General features: G+C 35.7%; 1 protein-coding gene and 1 long non-coding RNA gene across 12 annotated transcripts in view; one reads left to right on the top strand and one right to left on the bottom strand.

The window, feature by feature from the left end:
- The window catches only part of LOC125812177 (cullin-1), a 124,715-nt gene that overhangs the window by 9,159 nt on the left and 96,002 nt on the right, over positions 1 to 19,554 (bottom strand). For 2 of the 11 annotated variants that reach the window (XR_007441978.1, XR_007441981.1), the window contains exons 20-21: positions 10,567 to 10,789; positions 10,407 to 10,481 (exon numbers count right to left, since the gene is read on the bottom strand). Coding sequence is in view for 7 of the 11 variants with exons in the window: in XM_049491674.1 (XP_049347631.1) it covers positions 807 to 917; positions 6,045 to 6,263; positions 15,233 to 15,367 (465 nt within the window). In the remaining 4 variants the exon portion in view is untranslated. Of the gene's footprint in view, positions 1 to 643; positions 918 to 1,010; positions 1,230 to 5,404; positions 5,698 to 5,886; positions 5,953 to 6,044; positions 6,264 to 10,406; positions 10,482 to 10,566; positions 10,790 to 15,008; positions 15,143 to 15,232; positions 15,368 to 15,492; positions 15,712 to 16,576; positions 16,633 to 19,554 lie in introns of those variants that run through there. The other 9 variants (XM_049491674.1, XM_049491675.1, XM_049491685.1 and 6 more) reach the window with 9 other exon arrangements.
- LOC125812213 (uncharacterized) overlaps positions 7,191 to 19,554 on the top strand; it is a 99,506-nt gene continuing 87,142 nt past the window's right edge. The window contains exon 1 of the long non-coding RNA XR_007441987.1: positions 7,191 to 7,283. This is a non-coding gene — a long non-coding RNA (uncharacterized LOC125812213). The remainder of the gene's footprint in view (positions 7,284 to 19,554) is intronic.

Here is a 19,554-nt window from a genome sequence, read left to right as displayed (position 1 = left end):
GAAAAAGACCTTAAGAGCTTGCAAAAAAATTGTTGAATCAATCCTTAAATAGAATTTAGAGTAGAATTCCTTTTCACCGAGCAATAAGCATGAATGAAAAGTAAGCTCACATAAATATTCAGTTATACCTTGGTTTTTCATTCAGGGTTACTGCAAATATATCCCTACTATTTTTGGGTTTTATGCATTTTTACCTCAAGTGCTTGAGTACTCTTTTCTTTTCCTTTTTTGAGAATGTTGTTTATGTTTTCCACATTTTCTATATTTGATTGGTCAAAATGCTTAAAGAATATTTTCTCTAGGAAAATGACTTTCCTAATGAATCCATGTTATCAAAGGAGAAAAGCGCAAAAAAGCTCTAAGGTTCATTGGGGCTTTAAGCACAAAGCGCAAATAAAGTGCGGGCTTTAATTAAAAAAAGTGCAAAGGGACAAAATATACAAATATATATGTTTAGTCTAAGATTAATAATTATAAACATCCATGGCAAATATATGACCATAGAAATTGAAAAAAGCATCATGATAAAGTGAAATATCAATTATTTAGTTTCACTTCTTCCGAAGAGGCTCATTGGCAAGGAAACCTTGATTACGATATTTAAGTGCACATAAAGCGAGTTGAAGTGCTCAACACGTTGAGCCTCACTTCAGGGCTTAACTGCGACAAAAATGGAAATAGTTGGAAGTATAAGGGGGTTTTCGAGGAAAAAGGAAAAACACATAAAAGGGGAAAGAGAGATTCACATCTCACTCGATTCTCTTCTTGTCATCAATGGTTCCTTTTTCCAAGTTTATTGTCTCCTCTTACCCACCCAATCCCCCACCTCCACTACTTGAAGCATCTATAGCATACTGCCTATCCTTGTCAACGTCTTCAATTACCTTTTTCTTCTCATCAACAGGAGGGAGAGGTATCTGCATACCATTACAGCAATATCCTCACGGTATTAGTTATGTAGTGCAACAATTTATAGTAGAAAGGCTAACCTTACTCATCATTAATTGTACCTTGATCCTCCTCATTTTGTCAGTGAACTTTGAGTTGACCTCAAAGACATCAGTCGGAAAAATTGTTTTGGTGCTTGGCTCCTTGTTGAGAATCTTGTACTTCACACATGAAAGGGAATGAAGAAGCCGAACAACATCATCATCTGATAAATTTAATTGCGTCATGATTTCCTGATAACTCAATCTATCCGATGCATTGAAGAGCAGCAGAACAGAAGCCTACGAAAAGGAAGAAGTCTCAATCTGGTTTTCTCATTGATAAGGTAATAAAAATGTTTCAAATTAGGGCTTAAAGGACAAGGGAAGGGGATCTATAGAGCAAGAACTCACCTTCTCCAACGGGGACAGATATTAGCAATTTACTTTTACCCTAATGCACGGAGCGAGAGTAGAACAATTTGGTATCCTTCGCTCCAACACATACATTGTGAGAAACTACGATTTTGGTGTTATGTGTCATATATTTATCATGGCTCAATCACTTTCCGAAATATAGAGACTTCCACGTACACCCTTATTTATCAAAAAAAGTTGAGAAAAACTTGAGAAAATTCGGTAAGTGGTGTTTGGTCATATAATTTGGCAAATATATTTATCAAGTATCCCAAGTTTTCAAACATTAGAAAAAACTAGTATTTGGGCTAAGTTCTAATATTTGAAAATTTTTAAAAATTCAAAAATTATCCTAAATTTTAAATTTTATAAAAAAATACTCATCATTTATTAATTTCAAGTAATATTTTTTACTACCTCCTCCGACAAAAGTTGAAGTCTAATTTGAGTGATAAAATTGAGAAAAAAGAACAATTTATTTTTGATTGATTATAATTATAATTGAATCACTGACAAATTTGAGTATGCGATTAATGTATTGTTCTGGCATATATTGTTGTTTTGTTGTTGTTGATAGTTATCAATTATGTTACAAAGTTATTTTTTAACGGAACATATTCATTATAAAATGATAATATAAATTTATGGGTAGTTTTAATAATTTTTAAAACTTATGGGTAAAATTAATTTTTTTTAAAAAATAGGTAAATATTTTTGGAAAAATTTGAAATCAATTACATGGTTAATCATATGTGTCCTAAGACTCCTGAAGAGTCGGAAAAATGAGTTGAATTCCTTATAAGTGCGTAGTCAAAAGTATGATGTACGTTACGGTATGTACTAGACCTGATATCTAGACTTAGTAAGTAGATATCAAATCAAACTAGATTTAACATGTTGACAAGCAGTAAAGAGAATCATGAGATATTTTAAGGAAACAGTTGATTATGCTATTTGTTACCAAGGAAACAAAGATTTGTAATTAGTTAGATATATTATTGATAATAATCATGGAGGATATCTAGATGAGAAGAAGTCTACCTCAAAATATGGTTTCTTACTATGTGATAGTGTCATATCACGGAGTAGTAAAAAATAATCGTGTATATCATTATCTATGATGAAAGTCGAATATATGTGGCTTCCGCATCAGCAGCATACGAAGTTATTTGGTTGAAAAAAGTTCTTGAAACACATCAAATATTGCAGAAAAAATTGAACAGTGTAAGTCTATTGTGACAACAAAGCTATTATATCGTCTTCAACCTAGGTCCCAAATTTCTTTGTAAAATCAAACTAGATATCAAGTACAACTATAGGAGAGATATGATTAGATGTGAGGTAGTGAACGTAAAGAGTATGTGTCCGTAAAGTATATGTCTACCAGAGATATGTTAGCAAATTCATTGACTATTAATCCTTTTATTGGAGATGTATTTATGAGACACACAAAGTCTCAAGACATGCGTAGATTTTGAGATGCTTCATATTGTTTTTTTGTTTTCTCATGTTCACAAAATTGATGTTTTTTACTTATCAATAAAGTTGATTTGTATGCACACATATTTTAATTGTTGTGTGAGACCCAGAGCTTTTGTAATGGCTCAAAATATGTGACTTTAGTCAGATACTTGAGACTTAACTTGGTGTTTGCTATCATAATATGTTTTCAAAAGATCATGAGTATAGAGGAGCATATCTAGAAAGCACTTAAACTAATGTTAAGAGCATTGTGAGAAGAGGAAGTTCATTAATAATATCTCATTGATTTGTGTTCGTCGGTGCACCAGTTATAACTTATGAGTTATAATTGTGAATATATACAAGAATAATGATTTATGAGATCTTGATATTATATCAAATGTAATTTATATGATTTGGGGTACTGCATACTTTATAATATACTTCCAGGTTTACACTCGAAGAAAGGTTATATATTTCTAACAGATGTATATAATTTAACTCTAACACAGTATGTTGGTCGCATGGTCTAATTGCATGTATGAATAATTGTAGAGATGAGAATATATTCTCATATAGGAAAAGCACTCTCATTATGTGTGAGTGGGAATGTAAAAAATTTGGATCCATCCATAGAGGGTGTTTTCATGGCCCATTAGGATTATTAAGTTGACCCTATTATTTTCCTATATAAATACACATAAGGTATATAATTTAAAAACACCGAAAATATTGAAATACTGAGCGCATATTTCAGAAGGGGGGAGGAATCCAAATCAATGGACATTAATGAGTCATCATTGAAAGATGTTGTACATGACACCATCAATTCGACTTAAGATCCAACGCTAATAGAAGTTGCTTACTTTCCTAATAGCGAAGGAAAGAAGCTGAAAGTCACTTAACTGTGAGGAGAGGGAGGTTTTTTTTCTAGTAATAGTGGACCGGGTCTCATGAAATCTATGCCGGTCATCAAAATCAAACACAAAGGTCGAAGGACCATTCAATTCATTAAGGGGCATAGCGATGCCCTCACACTGCACCATTTTCGGGCATAGCAGTAGACGGACGAGCATGCCTGAATTCAAACTAGACCAAACTATTTTTAATTTGAGCTGCTCTCAGGCGCACAGATCGAAGATCTCACTTGTCCTGGACAAGTACGAAGAGATGTTCGTGTGACCGTGGATGGAGTCTCAATGGATCTTTTATAGAATTCTTTGTCACACCACACAAGGAGATATTTTCATTGATAGATCAAAGGGTCCTCCCCGGAACGAATTCTTATTAGGTTACTAACAGTGACAATAAAAACTAAAATTCATTTACAATCAATGTAACAATTATATCAATAATATTCCAAGCATAAACATCTTAAACATAGTCCTAATAAGATTCAAACAACCTTCAAGAACTCTGTTTATCAAATTAATGTTATATAACAAGAGAAGGTGATAGTATGACATAAATCTTGCTTATAAGTACATGATTGGTAAAATACATACCCAAATACTTAGAGGAGGATTTCTCCCATTTTTGCTTTTCTTATCATGTATATCTTTGGGATAAATTAGAGACTCGTGCTGATAACATGTTATTATTAAAGTAAAATTAGATAAATACTACTGCCAGAGAGCAGTATAAATAGTGAGACGAAATAAGAGCTTTCTTATACTTCCAATTATATCTACTATCAATTTTCATATACAATGTAAGTTATTTATAAGTCTAAAGTAACTTGAAAAGTCAAGTTTACTAGTGCATATGAACATTGACATCCATCAAATACTAGTGCATATGGACATTAACATCCACCATCTTAATATTTCATAACTAATACTTCCTCTGTTTTAAATTGAATGATCTATGTTTTGACTTGATGTGGAGTTTAAGTAAGTAAAAAAGGACTTTTGAAACTTGTGGTCTCAAATTAAAGATTTGTCAAATCTATCAAAATATCTTTTAATCTTGTGGTCCTAAACATGTCACGGAGAAAGTTGAAATAAAAAGTTGCTAAAAAGAAAAGGATCATTCTTTTGAAATGGACTAAAAAGAAAGTAGATCAAACAAATTGACACAGGAAATTATATTATATAGGAAATGATTTTCATTTAATTATCTTCTTAATACATACTGCCGAACTATATCAGATGCTAATTTGATTAGCTGAGCTTCACATATTATCACAGGAGACGCCATAACTTCATACTATCATTATGGCTCTAACCAGCAAATTGTCATTCAAGAATTAATGACATGTTTGATGACATTTGTTTAGCCGAAAATGTGTTCATAGCAAAGTTTAATTTGTAAAATTAGGGATTAAGGAAAAGTGAATTAATTACGATCAAACTCTTTTTTTTTTCTTTTTTGGGTTGTCGATGAAACAACAACAAAGGAACGAATATTGACTATGCCATAAGAACAAGAATATGAAATCGATATAATAACGAGAGCAAGAAAATAACAAGATTTAGGATCTTTTCCATATTCTCAAAACTTAGAATTGAAATTGTATTTTACTATGGAAGATGCCTTCTTATCCCATGTAAAGGCTTACTTAAAGGGTAAAAAAGCTAAGGCAATCACAACTCAGTATCTGAGAGGCAATTGTATTATTTCCTGAGATCTTAACCATTTGTACAAAATGTTTCAAGTTCCTGGTGCAAGAGAATCAAAGGTCCAGAGGGGTACGAGTTAAAGAAATCCGTCTTCATCTTAGGCGGCATGTTTCTCCTCATATGTCGATTGCAGAAGTTCATACCAACATCACTCATATGATCTGCACAAATCATGCCAAGTACTTGAACAGGTTTGGGTTATCTTTGTCCCTTTCTAGGTAATCCCTAGTTATCAAATTTTCGATTCTCTTCTAGATAGCTTTGACATCAGGCTATGGAGTATCCAAAACAAAGTAATTAGCTCAGCTGAACTTGAATAACGAACATTGAAATTGAGAAGTAGAAGTTTATCCCCCTGAGGATACCTTGAACATCCGTCCAAACTGCTCAACGCATTCCATGACCAGTTAGCCCTATAATTTACAACTCTTCACAATACGCGCAATTGAAGTATCTATAGCATATCACCTATCCTTGTCAACATCTTCAATTACATTTTTCTTCTCATCAACAGGAGGGAGAGGTATCTGCATACCATTGCAACAATATCCTCACAGGGTCAGTAATGTAGTGCAACAATTATAGTAGAAAGGCTAACCTTACTCATCTATAATTGTACCTTGATCATCCTTATTTTGTCAGTGAACTTTGAGTTGAACTCAAACACGCCAGTCGGAGAAATTGTTTTGGTGCTTGGCTTCTGGTTGAGAATCTTGTTTTTCGCACATGAAAGGGAATGAAGAAGCCAAACAACATCATCAACTGATAGGTTTAATTGCGTCATGATTTCCTTATAACTCAATCTATCTGATGCATTAAAGAGCAGCAGAGCAGAAGCCTACGAAAAGGAAGAAGCCTTAATCTCGTTTTCTCATTGATAAAGTAACAGAAATGTTTCAAATTAACTATGCCTATCCGATTTCAAAAAGTAAGCCAACAATCAACTTGATAAGTAGTGACAACGAGCTCAATAGTCTTTGGCTCAAATTTTCCATTTACGTTGCAAGTTCCCAAAGAGTATATCCATGTAAGTTTCCTGTGCTTCATTTTTGTTTGATAAAACTTTTTGAATACTTCAACACACCTAACCTGACAATGCGCAGCATAAAATGAATCAATGACACGACGTTTGAGAAGAAAAATGATTCAAGCAAAGAAACATGCATCATTCTTTGCCCAAAGAGAAGAACTTCAGCAGGAGGAACAAGGGTCAAAACCAAGATAAAATTAACTGCATAATGCCAATTAACATATTGATATGATATACCATTTCTGCTGGGAGGTTGAGATCAAAAGACTTGCAGCTAGGCCAGAAGTCAAGACAGTAACCGTCTAGCCAATTCTTGGATTTGCTATTGGATTATTGCTCAAATACTCCTCAAAAGCTGGCTTAATTTTCCCTTGCCAATGTCAAATCTATGACCTACAGGAAGAGAAGAAGAATGTCACCAGAGAACATTGATCTGGATAGCTTACCATTCCCTCCATCTTTGATGTGAACTGTCCCCACACTGCTGCTTCAACTTTGTTAGGATACTTCTCTCATGTTCATCATTGGCTCCTGAAAAAAAAAAGGAAGTCATAAACTTGTAACATAACAGAGAAGAAGCTACTATTCAAGTAGTGGATGAGATAACAAGTCCTTATCACTAATATAAGCTTGCAGCTTTACCACCTGCAAGTGAGATCTAATATCAGCTTTCTCCTGCTCCAGTAGTACGAAGAAAAAGCGGATGCTCTAGAGGAAAAGAAGGGAAGGGGATCTATAGAGCAAGAGTTCACCTTCTCCAACGTCTCTTCAATGGCTTCATCACTCAATTTCTCACTCCTGCATTTTTTGAGAATTTTGTTGCAGAATGTGGCAAGAAGTTCAGCGCCTCATCTACCAGCAACACCCTTGTTGCAGAAAAGTTCGAAAGTTTCTTTAAGTGCCTACAAAGTTGATGGGGCAGATATTAGCAATTTACTTTTACCCTAATGCACAGAGTAGAACATTTAAATTAGACAACTATCCCTTGCTCCAACACATATCTTGTGAAAAAGTGTGCGGTTTTGGAAACAGTTATTCTCATAAGCCAAATGAAGCTCAATTACTTTCCGAACAAAAACCTGAAAATTCAAAAGTTAACCGCTGAAAACATATTAAAGGATCTGATAACAGATTTACTAAGGGATTACCTGTTCCTGCAAACCAACCACATGTCTCTTATATGCTGTTGAGCACTAGTTGATCAGAAGGAATGCAAGACATTGAGCAATTATATTAAATGAATTCACAAAGAAATACAGTCTCATCATTTATGGAATCATCCCTAAAGAAAATGAAATGAATTAATTTTGACATCGTTCTAACCAGCAGAAGGGGAAAAGTTAAAATACAAATTAGAAGGAAATGCGACAAAAAGCACTTGTTGGTTCCCTAAGCAACTGCTCATGCTCTTTCATTAAAATAAGTACAGAATTTGATTTGGGGGGGGGGGGGGGGAGGGGTGTTCTGTAGGTAAATTTCAGAATTACAAGATATAGAGAGCAGAGAAGTCAAAAAGAATATCAGTAGAAGAACACTTCTCTCACGGTTACATCATTTAGACTAGAATGAAATAGAAAGCATTAAACACACGACTAGGAGTTTCCCTAAATCACTAACTCCTAAATAATAGGAATATATGGCTAACAACAACTCTTATTTAATATAATAAAGCAGTAAAAGTAAATAAATTGCAGTTTGAAAAAAAGCAAATTCCTAACACTCCTGCTTGGTTTGGAAACTGCAAACTCCATTTTTTTTGTCTGAGAAGCTCAAACTTGCTGACTGGTAAAGGCTTAGTGAATATATCAGCCAATTGTTCTTCCATCTTGCAGTAGGCAAGAGTTATATGTCCATCTTTTTGCACTTCTCTCAAGAAAAAAAGTTGATTTTGAAGTGCTTAGTTCTTCCATGAAACACAAGATTGTGAGATATAATTATTGCTGCTTCATTGTCCACGAACACTTTGATGCTTCCAGTCAGTTCCATATGCAAATCAACTAGAATTTTCTTCAGCCACAATGCTTGATTTACTGCTGCAGCTGCCACAAACTCAGCTTCGGCAGTAGATTGAGCCACAATATCTTGTTTCTTACAACTCCATGAGAAAACTCAAGAACCAAGACTAAAACAGTACCCTGAAGTACTCTTTGCATCATCCTCGGAACCGCCCCAATCACTGTCGGAGTCCTCACAAAGCTTCACAGATTGACTCTTCTGAAACTTGACTCTATAGGTGATGGCTCCTTTGATGTATCGCACAACTCTTTTGGCTGCCTGCAAGTGTATTTCACTGGTACAATGCATGAACCTTGACAAAACACTTGCAACATACAATATATCGGGTCTTGTTGCTGTAAGATACATTAAACACCAATGAAACTTCTGAAGTATGTCTCCACCACCTTTTCGGCTCCATCATCTTTACTTAGTTTCTCTTTTTGGTTCATGGGAGTACTAATCTCATTGCAATTTTCCATTTTGAATTTCTTGAAAATTTCCTTTGCGTACTTTTTCTGGCAAACTGAAAACTCATCTTTTCCTTGTGTAATCTCCATTCCAAGGAATTATGTCATAAGACCAAGATCAGACATTTCAAAAGCTTGCATTATATCTTGCTTGAACTCATCAATTAGGTTTTCACTGCTCCGTGTAATCAAAAGGTCATCCACATATAGAGAAACAACAAGAATCTCACTGCTATTATGTTTAACATACAGTGTGAATTCTGAAAGACTCTTTTCAAAATCGAGGCCGAGCAAATAATCATCTATTCGACTATACCAAGCTCTTGGTGCCTGTTTTAAGCCATAAAGACCTTTATGTAGTCGGTAGAATTTATCTTCCTTTCCATCTATACAAACCCTTCAGGTTGCTCAACATAAATTTCTTCTTCAAGAATGTCATTAAGAAATATTGATTTGACATCCATCTGATGCACTTTCCAGCAACGTTGTGCAAAAACAGTTATAAGCAATCTGATCGTGTCGAGCCTAACAACTGCAGCAAAAGTGTCAGAGTAATCTATACCAAAAATCTGCGCATAACCCTTAACGACAAGCCTTGCTTTATGCTTGTTGATTGAACCATCAACATTTAGCTTGGTTCGGAACACCCACTTTACCCCAATTACTTTTCTGCCGTGAGGTTTGTCAACAAGCTGCCACTTATCATTTTTTCGATCATAAACAACTCCTTCTCCATTGCATTTCTCCACTTGGGGTTGTTGAGAGCATCTTTAGGGTTAGCAGGTTCACGAATCGCAACATAGCATCTCTCATATATATTAGAGAGCAATCGAGTTCCCCTAATTGGTGGATCATCGTCCCTTTCATTTAACCACGAGCTTGTTTTCTAGACGGAATTCCTTGAGTCATCTCAATCCCATTCTGCATTCTCCATGAAGTGGACATCACTGCTGATAACTATCTTCTCACCTTCAAGTTGAAAGATTTTGTACGCCTTTGAAACATTACTGTACCCAATAAAAATGTCAAAGGCAGCATTCTTGGCTAGATAATATGCCTCTTGGGAAAGCAATGCCTGAATTACATAAACATTCAGATCCCAAAAAAATGTAGATACTTGTACATGGATCCTTATTAAATAAAATCATAGAGGGCACAAAATAAAATCACAGAGGGCACCAAGAAAACTATCCATAATAAGCCCTCTTTGTTTGCATGACTAAAATTGAAAAATAAAATACCAACAAAGGGGTCACCAGACTAATGATTTTCTGTTTCTTTATTAAAGAAATCATTTTTATAAGTTCCAAACATTTCAGAACAATACATAGAGAGCAAACAATCAAGATGGTACATGGATATAACAAACATCAAAAAAAAATTAAGAATAATACTTCTTCAATTCTTATTTTTCTTGTTTTATTGTAGTGCCTTGTTTAATTTCTACCAAAGTAAAATGCGAATGAAAACTGCAGCTACCCTTACCCGTTGTTGTGATGTATTCTTCAAAAGCTTCACGATATTTGTCATACAGCTGTTGAGAATAATCATGTGGGGGCTTCTGAGTACACATGTTGTAAATTGTACTGCAAGTACACTTAAGGAGACAAAAGGTTAATCAAATCCAAGTTATCTACATGCCTAACAGTGTGGGAGTCTAAAAGGATGCGTATACAGCTTCATATAGTCCTCTGAGCTGAACTGAGGCTCAGGCGGCCCTTCTCGAATATTCTTCAGTTTTGTGATGCCCCTTTGCATGAAGTGCCATCCATGTTCCAGATCGATTGTGCTATGTTGGATCATTGTGATTTTAATATCTTCACAATTTAACAGAATGCAACCTTACACAAATTCCAAACACCTGTGGCCCTGTTCCCAAACTAAATAACATCACCAACTAAACTCAACAAAAGCTTATAAGAAAATCAAGCAAGTTATAATCCAATCAGAAAATCAAATCACATTAATATTTGACTCTATTCTTGAGAATAAACAAACAAATGACAGAAAGAATGCTCTTATTAAATACCGAAATCTGATGTTGGACAGTCTACAAACTTGGCTTTATCCTTGAAATATGGACCAGATTACTTGGATTTCAAGGCTTCAAAGTGTGGGGCTGTTAAGGAGCGATGCATACTAAGAATCGTAGAAGTACCTTGAGCCATTTCTGGGTCTCACAATAGATAGGGTAGAAGAATATGACTAAAAATCAAGAACAGGAAACAGGATTACATATTGGCGGCTTATATTCAAGTAATACAAAGAGGAGAGAAGATAAAGGAGCACAAGAATAAAATCCAATAATAAAGGAAAGAATCAAAGCTCACTAACTAGAAATATTCCGAATTACCACAGTTATAGATGCCTAACTGGAAAAGGTAGTGAGTTTTTTTATTGGTTCAAGTGTGATCTTTGTTTCTAAAGATTCTTTACCACTCAGAATTATATATTTAGTTAGATGTATAGGACTTCAAGTATAATAAATTATCAAGCACAAATGAGCCATTTATGTAACTAAACAAGGCCAAACTTCAAAATTTAGAAGTGCTGAGATAAGCGTAAAGTAAAAGTACATGTCACACAAAAAAAAGACACCTTCAAGAGAGCTTCACAAGAGTACAATAATGTGCAGCAGAGACTACCTACATTCAGCCGAAATAAAAACCCTAAGTAATTACCTCATCCGCTATTGATAATTACCTGCCAACAAATCATCTATGCTCATGATTCATGTGAGCTTACATTTTATTCATGCTTATTGCTTGGTGAAAAGGAATTCTACTCTAAATTCTATTTAGGGATTGATTCAGCAATTTTTTTGCAAGCTCTTAACGTCCTTTGCCCTGAAAAGGGGCAGTTTTCAGGAAATTGCAGTTACTGGACTAGTACCCACACGATAACAACATTTTGGTGGCATGAGACATGTCGGCTGGTATCATATGATACATCTCTAAGCACATTCCATACAATTGATTGATTCCTAACGATTATGACTTGGTTCCCGAAGACCCTAACCTGATAGGAATTCCTCAAGAACTAAGTTTCACCAAGTTATTCCTAGGACCTACATAAACTAGAAATACCAAAATTGCACACTTGGCCCTAAAAGATATGAACTTTTAAAATCTTGAGGGTTCCATCAAAAAAGAAAACCATATACAACATTTTCCAATAAACATATATAAATTAATAAGTAAATAAAACTGAGAATAGCAAAAGAAAATACACATCACAAACACTGAAAAGCTAAGTTGCTCGGATCCTTCAAAATTACACTATTTTACATGAACGCCGTCAGTTGCAACAAATAATGAACAAAAAATTAAACTCAAAACCTACCAGTAATGAATACTAAACCTCCACTATACCTAGCTTCAAAAGGACAAAACACTCATGCTCAGAATCAACTATAGAGAAATAAAATACAACATAAAACTAGTCCATCAATCACAGTTCTGAAGATCGCAAAATCAACCACAACAAAATAGCACAATTTCAATAGCTACTGAAAACAAAATTAATAATAGGATCAATCCGAAGCAAAGGAAGAAGCAATTAAACCGAAACCACCACATCAACTATGCATCATAGGTATATACATATGTGGGAACAGTGTACATCGAATCAGAACTCACAATTTAACCGAAAAATATACATGTGATGTCACCGGAGAGCGAAGGAATTTGCCAAAAGGGTGATCAGAGAGTCTAGACCCGATGAGGGCACAAAATGGAGCTGCCAGGAAGGCAGGAACCATTGATGACAAGAAGAGAATCGGGTGAGATATGCATCTCTCTTTTCCCTTTTATGTGATTTTCCTTTTTCCTCGAAAATCCCCTTATACTTCTAACTATTTCCATTTTTGCCAGGGTAATTTCTTTGTTTTTCATTCAGAGTTATTGCAAATATATTCCAACTATTTTTGGGTTTTTTGCATTTTTACCCCAAGTGCTTGAGTACTCTTTTCTTTTTCTTTTTTGAGAGTGTTGTCTATGTATTCCATACTTTTAATATTTGACTGGTCAAAATGCTTTAAAAAAAAAAAAAATCTAGGAAAATGACTTTCCTAATGAATCAGTGTTATCAAAGGTGAAAAGAGCAAAAAAGCTCTAAGGTCGTTGGGGATTTAAGCGCAAATAAAGTGTGGGCTTTAATTAAAAAAAGCGCAAAGGGACAAAATATACAAATATATAGGTTTAGTCTAAGACTAATAATTATAAACAAACATGACAAATATAGGACCATAGAAATTGAAAAAAAACATTATGATAAAGTGAAATATCAATTGTTTAGTTTCACTTCTTCCGAAGAGGCTCATTGGCAAGGAAAAGTTTGCCTTAGAACCTTAATGACAATATAGAAGCGCACATAAAGCAAGCTGAAGCGTTCAACACGTTTTGAGTCTTGCTTTAGGGCTTAACCGTGACAAAAATGGAAATAGTTGGAAGTGCAAGGGGGTTTTCGAGGAAAAAGGAAAAACACAAAAGGAGAAAGAGAGATTCACATCTCACTCGATTCTCTTCTTGTCATCAATGGTTCCTTTTTCCAAGTTTATTGTCTCCTCTTACTCACCCAATCCCCTACCCCCACTACTTGAAGCATCTATAGCATACTGTCTATCCTTGTCAACGTCTTCAATTACCTTTTTCTTCTCATCAACAGGAGGGAGACGCATCTGCATACATTTACAGCAATATCCTCACGGGGTTAGTTATGTAGTGCAACATTCATAGTAGAAAGGCTAACCTTACTCATTATTAATCGTACCTTGATCCTCCTCATTTTGCCAGTGAACTTTGAGTTGAACTCAAAGACATCAGTCGGAGAAATTGTTTTGGTGGTTGGTTCCTTGTTGAGAATCTTGTACTTCGGACATAAAAGGGAATGAAGAAGCCAAACGACATCATCATCTGATAGGTTTAATTGGCCCATGATTTCCTGATAACTCAATATATCTGATGCATTAAAGAGAAGCAGAGCAGAAGCCTACGAAAAGGAAGTCTCAATATCGTTTTCTCATTGATAATGTAATAAAAGTGTTCCAAATTAGGGCTCAAGGACAAGTGAATTTTAATATCGATCAAACTCTTTTCCTTTCCTTTTTTGGGCTGTCGATGAAACAATAATAAAGAACGAATATTGATTATTCCATAAGAACATTAATATGAAATCGATATAACAACGAGAGCAAGAAAATAACAAGATTCAAGATCTTTTCCATATGTAAGGGCTTACTTAAAGGGTAAAAAAGTTACAGATACTAGGCAAAAAGCTATTTTGCCACCTAAAAAGGCTATTATCACCAACACTTGTGTACTTTCACATGCCTAAGATTTGGCTCTAGGCTCGAGGATGATTGGTGTCAGATTAGAGACCATTACACACTTGACCCGGCTATGTAAACATATGGTGTTTCTCATAATTTCTATTACTAGCTAGTTATGTAATTTTATATAGCATATTTTGGTAACCTTATGAGTGTTAATATATCGAGCTGGTATCTTCTATCTACAAAGCCATACAATTCAGATTCAGGTCTGAATGTCATTCCGAAGCTACAAGTTTTTCACATCTGTAAAGTTTGGGATAATGGACCTAAAACTTGGGCAAGTGATTCATTCAATAGAGAACTGTTGAGTAATGAGGTTCCAGATCCAATAAACTTGGCCAAGGCTGAAAGAAAGCCCCATAAGGACCACCAAGGTTCAAATCACAATCTACAAAGAACCAAGAAAGTAGGATTGTAGAGCATATCCTAAAAGTAATTACCATTGTGCTGAATCCAGAGAGGGTAAGCTATTGACTAGAATATTACATTTACTCAAAACTCGAACAGGTAGCTGACAAAACACGGAATAGAGCACACGAAAGGGCCTATATGACTGGAAGAAGTTAAGGCAATCTCAACTCAAGTATCTGAGAGGCAATTCTACTTTTTCCTGAGATCTTAAGTTCTTAACCATTTGTACAAAATGATTCAAGCTCCTGATGCAAGGCAATAGAAGGTCCAGGAAGTAGGAGTTGCAGAATCCGTCTTCATCTTGGGCGGCATGTTTCTCCTCCTATGTCGATTGCAGAAGTCCTGTAAACACCACTCATCACCATGATTTGCACAAATCATGCCAAGTACTTGAACAAGTTTGGTTTATCTTTGTCCCTCTCAAGGTAATCTCTAGTTATCAAATCTTCAACTCTCTTCTTGATAGCTTTGACATCAGGCTATGAGTATTCAAAACAAAGTAATTAGCTCAGTTGAACTTGAATAACGAACATTAAAATTGAGAAGTAGAAGTTTATCCCTGAGGATACCTTGAACATCCGTCCCAACTGCTCAACGCATTCAATGACCAGTTGCTGGTAGCCCAGTACTTTACGACTCTTCATAATACGCACAATCGAAGCATCTATAGCATACCGCCTATCCTTGTCAACGTTTTCAATTACCTTTTTCTTCTCATCAACAGGAGCCAGAGGTAACTGCATACCATTACAGCAATATCCTCACTGGGTCAGTAATGTAGTGCAACAATTCATAGTAGAAAGGCTAACCTTACTCATCATTATTGTACCTTCATCCTCCTCATTATGTCAGTGAACTTTGAGTTGAACACAAAGACATCAGTCGGAGAAATTGTTTTGGTGCTTGGCTCCTTGTTGAGAATCTTGTACTTCGCACATGAAAGGGAATGAAGAAGCCGAACAACATCATCATCTGACAGGTTTAATTGTGTCATGATTTCCTGATAACTCAATCTATCTGATGCATTAAAGTGCAGCAGAGCAGAAGCCTACAAAAAGGAAGAAATCTCAATCTTGTTTTCTCATTGCTAAGGTAATAAAAATGTTTCAAACTAACTAAGCCTATCCGATTTCAAAAAGTAAGCCAACAATCAACCTGATAGGTAGTGACAACGAGCTCAATAGACTTTGGCTCAAATTTTCCATTTATAATGCAAGTTCCCAAAGAGTATATCCACGTAAGCTTCCTGTGCTTCGTTTCTGTTTGATAAAACTCCTTGAATACTTCAACGCACCTAATCTGACAATGCGCAACATAAAATGAATCATTGACAAGACGTTTGAGAAGAAATATGATTCAAGCAAAAAAACATGCATCATTCTTTGCCCAAAGAGAAGAACTTCAGCAAGAGGAACAAGGGTCAAAACCAAGATAAAATCAACTGCATAATGACATTAAACATATTTATATGATATACCATTTCTGTTGGGAGGTTGAGATCAAAAGACTTGTAGCTAGGCCAGAAGCCAGTATTCAAGACAGTCACCGTCAAGTCAATTCCTGGATTTGCTATTGGATTGTTGCTCACGTACTCCTCAAAGCTGGCTTGATTTTCCCTTACCAATGTCAAATCTGTGACCTATAGGATGGGAAGAAGAATGTCACCAGAGAACATAGCCTCAAATTCAGAATAATTGATCTGGGTAGTTTACCATTCCCTCCATCTTTAATGTGAACTGCCCCCCACACTGCTGCTTCAACTTTGTTATGATACTTCTCTCATGTTCAACATTAGCACTCTTATTAAATAGCAACCGCCGAGCTAGCTTTTTCCTGAAAAAAAAGGAAGTCATTAACAGAAAAGAAGCTACTATTCAAGTAGTGGTTGAGATACAGAGTAGAGGTAACTCTACCTATAGAATTCTGCAAACAAGTCCTTATCACTAATATAAGGTAGCAGCTTTACCACCTGCAAGTGAAATCTATTATCAGCTTTCTCCTGCTCTAGTTGTACGAAGAAAAAGCAGATGCTCTAGAAGAAAAGAAGGGAAGGGGATTTATAGAGAAAGAGCTCACCTTCTCCAATGTCTCTTCTATGGCTTCATCTCTCAATTTCTCACTCCCGCCTCTTTTGAGTATGTTGCCGCAGAATGTGGCAAGAATTTCAGTGCTTGAGCTACCAGCAACACCCTTGTTGCAGAAAAGCTCGAAAGCTTCTTTAAGTGCCTAGAAAGTGACAAAGGGGACAGATATTAGCAATTTACTTTTACCCTTATGCACAGACCTAATGCACAGAGTAGAACAATTAAATTAGACAACTATCATTCCTTCCAACACATACCTTGTGAAAAAGTATGTGGTTTTGGAAACAACTATTCACATATGCCAAATATTTATCATGAAGCTCAATGACTTTCCGAACAAAAACCTGAAAATTCAGAAGTAAGTTAACCGCCGAAAACATATTAAAGGATCAGATAACAGATTTACTAAGGGATTACCTGTTCCTGCAAACCAACCACATCTCTCTTATCTGCCTGTTTAAGAACACTAGTTGATCAGAAAGAACGCAAGACATTGAGCAATTATATTAAATGCACTCACAAAGAAATACCAGTCTCATCTTTTAGAGAATCATCCCTAAAAAGATGAAATGAATTAATTTTGACATTGTTCTAGCCAGCAGAAGAAGAAAAGTTAAAATACATAAAAGAAGGAAAAGAGACAAAAAGTACTTGTTGGTTTCCTAAGCAACTGCTCATGCACTTTCTCTAAGATAAGTATCAAATTTGATGGGGGGTTCTGCTTTAAAGAAACGTTTACCATCTTTTTTAAGTAGCATTCCCAACCACCAAATCATCAATGATCATTTACTGAAGGACAAATAAAGTAAATGAAACAAAACAATCATTGAGATGGAAGTCCAACTTTGTGATTTCATGCTTTTGATACAAAAGAGAAGATATGATGTTCAGAAGAAATCTCCGAACAAAATTCATCAAAAGCACAATATGGAAATTAAAAAAGCAGAAAAGCAATATGCCACAAACAAGGGTTGTGGTGGAGTGGTAAGTAATCCCTACTCCTTAATCAGGTCTCCGGTTAGAGTTCCCTTGGTTATGGAGTCGCATTAATTACGGAGCGCTTTACCCCAGTGTGAGACATCCTGGCACGAACTCGGATTACTCGAGCCCCAATGCGGGTACTGAACACCGGGTGGTAAGCTGAAAAAAAAATAAAAAAATAGCAAAATGCTCTAATCAGCAATAAATAGCTAGTCTCACAAACTGACAGCTCAAGATGTGATGCACAATATATTCTAGCAGTCATCTCCCCTTTTCAAGGGATTGCTGCTTTTTGAGAAAGGTCCCTGAACTTATTGTCTCTAACTTTTTTCACTGAGTTTACAATAACTTTTTACTTGATGTATTGTGAAGCAGCATGAGCTTTCTAATGAATGGATTTTCCCTTTCTCTAATATTTATATCAAGCATTTTCCAGGGACAATCCCCCCACCCACCCCCACCCTAATGGTGTTGAACCTTCTTCTTCTTCATGCCTCTCAACAACTTTAACCCAGAAAACTAGTCTAGGACCATCAGGGACAAAATCAAACAAGCACAACCCTGCCTGCCTATCATTTGTTATGAAATATGGATGAATTTTTCCCTCAGCATTCATCAAATAACTAATGATCAAGTTGCTAGGCTCACAATTTAATTCCCTCAACCATGTCGTCATATGTACTATTGCGACGCAGGACAATGGACACTGTCACCTTACTTAGAGGGTTCCACTTCCAACATTTTGAAGTCTCCTCCCATTCACCACCATAATCACCACTATATTCAGCAAACGACATAATAAGCCAGTAATGGTCGATGCTACTGCTCACTGCTTGATGATTTTTAAATACTAGAAAAAAGAAAACCACGGGGATAGATCTCTTATAGGTCAGATGAGCTACTGGAATGGTGAAATGTAACAACAAAACGTCGCTGCAAAAACGACTGGAAAGAGGCTGCTGGAAAAACGAACTCTTCTATAATGGATGAAATATTTCGAGCTTCTACAACAATGGAGAACTACAATGGCTGATCTTGAGGAGGTTTTTGTCATGTGGAGTAATTTTCCAGTGAAAAGCTTCAATTTTTGGCCAGAAAATCGGCAAGGAGCTATTTTGTATTTTTTAAGATTTTGTGAGTTTTTTTTGGAGGGAAAGAAACAGATTTTGTGAGAAAAGGATAGATAGTACAAACCTTTTTATTGCTAGCAGCATCTTCAGCCTGTTTTACCAAAGCTGTCCCTTCAGCAGTAACATGCTGCATTCAGATTAAAACGAAGGATACATGAAGTAACTTATAGGCATACAATTGAGAAGATGAGGTCATGAGATCACAAACCTGCTTAAAAGTATTGGCCACATGGTCTAAGCCTCGAGGGATCTTAGAAAAGAGCCTATACATCCTTGATAAATCTTCAACCTAATAAAATAATCATGATTGTGTCAATTACTGCAAAAAAAAAACATGGTCATTAAGATGCTGCTAACTACCTTATCATCTCTTAGTAACGCATGGCATCCAGAGTGCTCCTTCTCAAGAAGTTGAGTGGCATACACAGACAACAACTCATGTTGCACTTTCTGCAGAAAGGTGAGAGTAGTAAAGTTGCAGCTAATTTAAAGTTGAAAGGTTAGATCCAGAAAAAAGAAGATGTGAACAATAAAAACTGATAGCAACATCCACCATTTTGAAGGCTAAAGTTCCAGTAAAGAAAAAAGATTAAGAGCTAGAATGAACCTCAAGCAACTTTGTCTCGCTGCTTGAATGGAGATAATGAGAGACCCTATCCTTCTCCCGTTTCAAGCACTCCTCGGCCTAAAGGAACA

The sequence above is a fragment of the Solanum verrucosum genome, unplaced genomic scaffold (assembly GCF_900185275.1).
Source record: "Solanum verrucosum unplaced genomic scaffold, falcon-dt-bn FXZP01000115.1, whole genome shotgun sequence".
In the NCBI taxonomy this organism is placed as follows: Eukaryota; Viridiplantae; Streptophyta; class Magnoliopsida; order Solanales; family Solanaceae; genus Solanum; species Solanum verrucosum.
Note: the sequence above shows the minus strand (reverse complement) of the source record. Positions and strands in the feature narration are given on the sequence as shown.